The sequence below is a fragment of the Berghia stephanieae genome, chromosome 6, assembly GCF_034508935.2.
Source record: "Berghia stephanieae isolate SIO BIC M18660-M18661 chromosome 6, UCSD_Bste_1.3, whole genome shotgun sequence".
In the NCBI taxonomy this organism is placed as follows: domain Eukaryota; kingdom Metazoa; phylum Mollusca; class Gastropoda; order Nudibranchia; family Aeolidiidae; genus Berghia; species Berghia stephanieae.
Window position 1 is genome coordinate 8,810,704 of NC_088365.1, and position 7,500 is coordinate 8,818,203.

Consider the following 7,500-nt stretch of genomic DNA (forward strand, 5'->3'; position numbering starts at 1 on the left):
TAAAGATACGATAGTTAGATGGATAGATAGATAGATAGGAGGAAAGATGGGTAGATAGACACATTGGTAGATAGATAGAAAAAGAGGAGAGAAAAGAATCGGAGAGAGAGAGAGTGTGTGGGAGAGTGAGAGAGAGAAATAAAGATAAGAAAGAAAGAGAGAAAGAAAGAGAGAGAGAGAGAGAGAGAGAGAGAGAGAGGAGAGAGGGTGAGAGAGGGTGAGAAAGAGAGAGAGAGAGAGAGAGAGAGAGAGAGAGAGAGAGAGAGAGGGGGGGGGGGTTGGAGAAAAATACTCATCCCCCCCCCCCACCCCTACCATTATTATCTCCTCGACACACTTTCCCCAGTACTGACAAAACACATTGTAAACATTATTTTGGCCAGAAAATATCAATTAAAATATCCATCAATTGAAAATGACACCAAACTTGTCCAAAATTCTCAAACACGGGTCTACTTATATCTTCTTTGAAGTCTTAGGTTTAAGAAATTTTTGACAAGCTGGGGTCACCCTAATCGATCGATGTTTTAAAGGATAACTTTTATGGCCAAACTGATTTTGGAAAAAATAATGTGATTAGTTAGTGCACGGACCAGAGACCTTACTTTCCATACCCTGATTAACCAACTGTACTGGTCAGTCGAAATTTGACCTTTGCTTTGGTCAGTAAGAGATTAGACATCATTAGCGCGGACGGTTGGGAGTTAACCTTGAGAAAGACCGAGGAGCATGAAGTGCAGTTTTGTGTGTGCGTTTGTATGCATGTACACAGTTATATATGTTTGATTGTTTGTTTGTTTGTGTGTCTGTGTGATTTAGCATCCCATAATAATTATTATTGTCATTATTATTATTATTATCATTATTATTATCTATTATTATTATTATTATTATTATTATTATTATTATTGTTTATTATTATTATATTATTATTATTATTATTATTATTATTATTATTATTATTATTATTATTATTATTAAATTATTATTAATTTAATAATTAATTAATTAATAATATTAATTGATTAATAACTTTTAAAAATATATATCTATCTATTTAGTAAAAAACAATCTATATGTAATCAAAACTGTAATAGTTTTCTAGGTATCCTGGCCTTCTTATCATGTAAAAGTGCTATATCGTTATTGTTAAGATGAGAAACACACTTGCATGAAATTTGATTTTTTTTTTCTTAAAGATAATCAAAATGAACAGTACAATCAAAAAGCCAAAGATTAATACGATGATAGCATTAAATTTTAACCCTGTTTCTTTTTGAGTCTCGAGTCCAAACTAAATTTTAATTAAGGTGATCTTTAAAAGGACGTCAATGGAAAGTCGAATAGATAAATAAATTGAAAGATTAATATTTGAATAAATAAATAAATAGATAAATAAATAAACAAATAAAATAAATATAATATAAATAAATAGATATAAAATAAATAAATATATAGATAAATACACGAATAAATAAATAAAGAAATATATAAATAAACAAATAAATGTAAATAAATAAATAGACAATTAAAAAACTAAAAAACATTATGTAGGACGTTACATGACGCCTGTTAGGCGATATTACATATTTTTTTTCCCCAGACTGAGACAACACTGTTAACGACCAGGTACTCATTTTACACCTGAGTACGGTGAGAGACTGTGAGTTAAAGAGCCTGTTCCAAGGACTCAACTATGCGCCGAGCGCGAGGCTCGAACCCAGGACCTTCCGATCCGAAAGCGGGTGTCATAATACCACTAGACCACATAGCGACACGACAATAATGTAATGAAATGATAAGTAAGCATTAAGTGTATTCTACAGTATTATAGAGGAAGTTGTCCTAGCCTTGTAGAGCTTGTGGGGGCGTGTGTAGTTAGAATTAAGTGGCTCTATCCACTTATTAGTCTCTATTATGAAGTTATTACATACCAGTGGCGGAAATGTAAACAAAGAATTTTGAGCAACAACAAAACTCTAGTATAAGTAAGTTTATCATAGTATGTATAATAATATATTCTAATGTGGTAGCTCAGTTGATAGAGCACTCACTTCACACGCAAAGGGACCGAGATCGATGTCGTGTATAGTTTAAAAAAATTGAGCTTTATATAGCGCAATATCCACTAAATTAATGTGCTCAAAGTCAAAGCGCTTTACAAGGGGTCCCTGGTCAACAGCAACGTTTAACATGTAGGACGGGCGGGACATGACGCCTGTTAGGCGATGTTACGATTTTTTTTGGACAAAGACAACGCTGTTAACGGCCAGGTATTCATTTTACACCTGAGTACGGTGAGAGAATTGTGAGTAAAGAGCCTTTTCCAAGGACTCAACTGTGCGCCGAACGGGAGGCTCGTTCGATAAATTATTTTTTTTCGATTAATATTTGAAGGACGAGATTTCTGGCTAAAACTTTAAAGAATAATCTAAGGTCATTAATCAGTCGTGATATCTATATAATGACATAAAACAAAATAGAAAGAATTTTAAAATGTCTTCTAAAAGTTTTATTCATCAACAGACTTTATAGATAGGACGAAAATGACGTCACTAGAGTCTCCGTTATTGATTGTTTTTGCCATCCGCGTTTATGAGTAATTATCACTTAACTGTATTAACTAGACTATATAAGTTCGTGATTACATATTAGTTTTACTTCCGGATGGCAATGTTGTGAGCTTCTTAGACAAGCGCATTCTATCTATACTCGTGATCTTTCAGTGATCTCTCTAATGTTTTGTGTCATCAACATCATGGCGTGGTTTAATAATAATTCTGATTTATTTTCATCTTTTTTTTCTTCTTTCTATCCTCCAGATTCGTTGACACTGCGTTGCACTGACCAAAAAGTACTCACCCACAAAGGATCACTTCCGCTTCTAATCGCCAAAACGGTTACATTTATTTGTTCTATTACAAAAAAAAAGTGTTTTTCAGACTTAAAGGAGAGGAATTTATTTTTAACCAAATTCTCAACTACGCAAGGACATTATTCATCTAAGCTAAGCTTGTCTTAGTTTCGTACAATATTTTCAGTTTCTATCATAATCTCATCCAATCAAATCAAAGCGTCGGTAACGTTACCATGGCAATGGCGGCAGAACACCACCACGCCACCTCGTGGCTCGGACAAGCTACGCATGGACCCGACCCGGCTACGGCAGCTGCTGCTCGCATGGGCACCGGGTTCGAACCCCCGAATCACACGATCCTCCCGTCTGAAGATATCAGCGACATGTTCTTTCCACATCCGTTAGAATCGGGGACTGGACAGCTTGGGAGCGCTGGCTACTACACCACCTCGGCTGCCAGAGCGATGCATGGATACCGACCATCTCATGGTGAGTACTTTATTTACACGTGTAGCCTACCCAAGATGTTATGTTATGGAGTGAATGAAATTGGCATCATTCTAAAAGTGTCTCGTGTCGGAATAAAGTTAAAGGAATAGAATCTGATGTCTTGCTTGGTTAGAAGCTGGATGGGTGACAATGCTGAAAATTGCTTTGTTGTAGGATTCACCTGGACCAGAATTTCCTATCATTATCATTGTCACCATGATAAATAAATAAACAAATAAATAGAAATGTAAAATCTGAATGAAAAAATAAATCAGTAAACAAATAAATTAATTAATCAATCAATAAACATATGAATAAATAAAAACATATTATAAAAGTACAGACAAAAACAAATTAAAAAAAGGAAATATCAAAACAGAACAAGAAACTTAACAAACTCTCTCTCTCTCTCTCTCTCTCTCTCTCTCTCTCTCTCTCTCTCTCTCTCTCTCTATCTATCTATCTATCTATCTATCTATCTCTTTCTCTCTCTCTCACATACACACACATACATCATCATCATTATCATCATCATCACCACCATCACCACCATCACCACCACCACCATCATCATCATCATCATCATCATCATCATCATCATCATCATCATCATCATCATCATCATCATCACCACCACCACCACCATCATCATCATCATCATCATCATCATCATCATCATCATCAGCATCATCATCATCATCATCATCATCATCATCACCATCACCATCACCACCACCACCACCACCACCACCATCATCATCACCACCACCACCACCACCACCATCATCACCACCACCACCACCATCATCATCATCGCCATCAATCGGACCAAAGCATGCCATTTTCAGCACCCCCTACAACACTAGCCAATAAGCGCCAGTAGTTAAGTTTTATGATAGATTTTACATCATCGCCAGCTCTATGTTATTAGTGGATTCGTCAAGCCAAAATACATCATTGAATCGGGAGTGAGCAAGCAGAGCTAGATCTAGAGCAGGGTTGCCAGGTTATTTTCAGGCATTCTGCCAACTGGATTTTAAAATTCTGCCAAATACCACAAAAATCTGCCAAACTGTACTATTAAATAGTACCCCCTTTGAAAACTCATCAGTTTTGTAAAACAAAAATTCGCATTTTCATTTACCAAGTTTTAAAAAATTACTAATACATAACAATTGCCATGGAAAACGTGGAGTAGACCTATATATTCATTCTTAGGCCTCGGAAAATAAAATCTGCCAAATATCTGCCAAACTGCCAAACCGATTTTTCTGCCAGACGACTTCAAATTCTGCCCGAAAAAAAAGGACATTTGGCAGAAAATCTGCCAAATTGGCAACCCTGATCTAAAGAGCTGAGAACGGTTCCAGAGTGACGAAGAACGTGCGTGTGTGTGCGTGTGTGTGTGTGCGTGTGTGTGTGTGTGTGTTCTGTCAACTGGAACCAGTGACATTTCTGTGTTGGCCGGGAAAGGACACACGATGAGCACCCACCCTCGACGCGTTGCTTGCTCACTCACCACACACACGTGTTATGTATGATGTCTATTGCTGCAGAGTTGCCAAACTACACACATTGTAATTTTGGACACCAACGGATTTTTATCTGTGTGAATAAAAAAAAAGAAAAGAAAAGAAAAGAAGACAATACAAAACAAAGACAAGAAAAAAAAGGGATAATAGAAATGAAAGCCAATCAAAAATGTAAAGGATTTATAAAAAGCCGGAAAACAAAAGGAAACAAGGGGGGAGGGGGGGGGGACAAACCCCCCCCCCAAAAAAAAAACAAAACAAAACAAAACGAAAAAAAAACAAACAACAAAAAACAATACGAAAACCTAAACAAAAAACAAAAACAAAAACAAACAAACAAGTGAACAAACAAAACAAAAAGCATAGAAACTAAGAACAAAACAAATTAAAAAAAAAAACAAACAAAAAAAAAAAAACATGTCGGCGGATCAAACCTCCGAAGTCCCGCTTTTCACGATCAATGGATCAAACAAAACTCTGAAGTCTCCACATACGAGCTTTGCGAGCCATGTTTTATTTAATTTTTGGGAAGAAAGCTCTTAGATAGTACGTGAAGACTTCCGAGTTTTATTTTTGATCCCCCGATCGTGAAAATCGAAGCTTCAGAGTTTTGATCCGCTGATTCGTGAAAATGGAGACTCCAGAAGGTTTGATCCCGTCGATCACCGATATACACGATCATTCATTCATTATTTATCCCGAGAGAACCACTTGCCAATAACAGCATCTCTAGGAAAAAACAAAAAACAAAAACAAAAACAAAAACAAAAACAACCTTCATAATATCGACAGCCTATAAAGGTTGGGACTTCGATCACTGGGGTGGTAAAAAAAAAAAAAAAAAAAAAAAAAAAAAGAAGGACTGCTTGAATAAATAATAATGTGTCACGAGGCAGGCCGATGAGTTGAGCTCAGGGATGGGATAGGACCGCATTTCATGACCAGATACAGCCACACGGGGACGTAAACCTCCTCTAAGCTTGGTGAAAAGTTGCCAGGCTTTGATACCATTAAGAGGAGACACTGGGTGGCTGCGAATCGGCTTCGGTCGAGGAGCTGCCTCACGGCCAGTGCGCTTCATCGGTGGGGTCTATCCACAGACAAGGTCCTGTATTCTCTATAGGCTTATCTACCTGTCCAACATGTGGGTAAGAACCTGAGACGACAGAGCATCTAGTCGAATGGTGTGTTGTGACGATGCTACCCGGCGGGTTTGCGACAGTGCACGAATGCGGACCAGACTTTGCTGATTGGGTCGATCGTCATAACATAGTTGTGTGAAAACCATAAGAGGCTGCTGACATAGTCAGTCAGTCCCGATTGATCAGTTTCCAAGCAGTTGTAAGGGCGGGCACTCGCCTCGAGAGCAGAAGTACCACTCTATCTGTTCTGCCGTACTCAGGAAAAAAAAACAAAAACTCATATTTAAAAATTTGGCCAGAAAACTCGTCCTTCAAATATCGATCGATCGATTTAAATGACATTCATCTTGGTAAAACAATTCTCAAACCTGGGACTTCGCGACTTCTAAAGGGTAGAACACGACGTGTACATAATATATGTGCGGCTATGTGGTCTAGTGGCATGACACTCGCTTTCGGATCGGAAGGTCCTGGGTTCGAGCCTCGCGCTCGGCGCATAGTTGGCTATTTACTCATTTTCTCTCACCGTACTCAGGTGTAAAATGAGTACCTGGCCGTTAACAGCGTTGTCTTTGTCCGAAAATTTGTAATATCGCCTAACAGGCGGCATGTCCCGTCCTACATGTTAAATGTTGCTGTTGACCAGGGACCCCTTGTAAAGCGCTTTGAGCACATTTAGTGGATATTGCGCTATATAAAGCTCAATTTTTTTAATGCTGGTCTGGCATCCGGACTTCCTTATGGGCCTAGTTTAACATGGTTGTGTAATGGACAATAATATTTTGTGTCATTTTTTTGTTTTGAGATTTCCATTACAACAATGAGCCCATAATGAATTGGGTTATCAGACCTGCAGATAGGTGCACGTCGGTAGAACACATTGATTGGTCTAGCCAGCACACGTTTACAAAAAGCGAGATAACTCCAATTTCACGGGCCTTATGGTTAAAAAAATAAAAAATTAGCAGTGAAGAGAATCTAGAAACCTGCTTTGCGATAGGTTGGAATTGTATACAAGGGATAGCGAGCAATTTTAACATTCTCTCAATCACAGCATTATATAAACATATGATACGTCGATAATAATATACATATCATAAAACCATTTACCATAATTTAAAAACTATTCACCCCCCCCCCCCCCCCCCCCCCCAACCCAACCACCCCCCCCCTCCCTCAGTTGAAGGCACAACATATCACATATCACCTGCATATCACCTGCATCTAATTGGAAAATTATAAATCATTAATGGAATATTAACAACTAGTTAGAAATCAATTTGTAATTCAGGACAGGGTTGCCAGATTATTTTTCAACAAAATGCCAGGGGAAGACTCAAAAAATGCCAAAACACTCAAAAAGATGCCAAAGTCTGTTGACTCCCACCCCCACTAAGAAAACTACTCACTTTTGATAGACAATTTACTATCATATCCTGGTGGCTTGCGTGTTTTCTTTTCTTTTTCTTTTCTTTTTTTT

The 7,500-nt window shown here is 37.7% G+C and overlaps 1 protein-coding gene across 2 annotated transcripts in view; it reads left to right on the forward strand.

The window, feature by feature from the left end:
* LOC144974442 (uncharacterized) overlaps window positions 1–7,500 on the forward strand; it is a 158,083-nt gene that overhangs the window by 47,852 nt on the left and 102,731 nt on the right. For both annotated transcript variants that reach the window (XM_078917318.1, XM_078917317.1), the window contains one exon: window positions 2,823–3,346. In XM_078917318.1, the coding sequence (XP_078773444.1) occupies window positions 3,091–3,346 (256 nt within the window). In that variant the 5' untranslated portion in view covers window positions 2,823–3,090. The remainder of the gene's footprint in view (window positions 1–2,822; window positions 3,347–7,500) is intronic.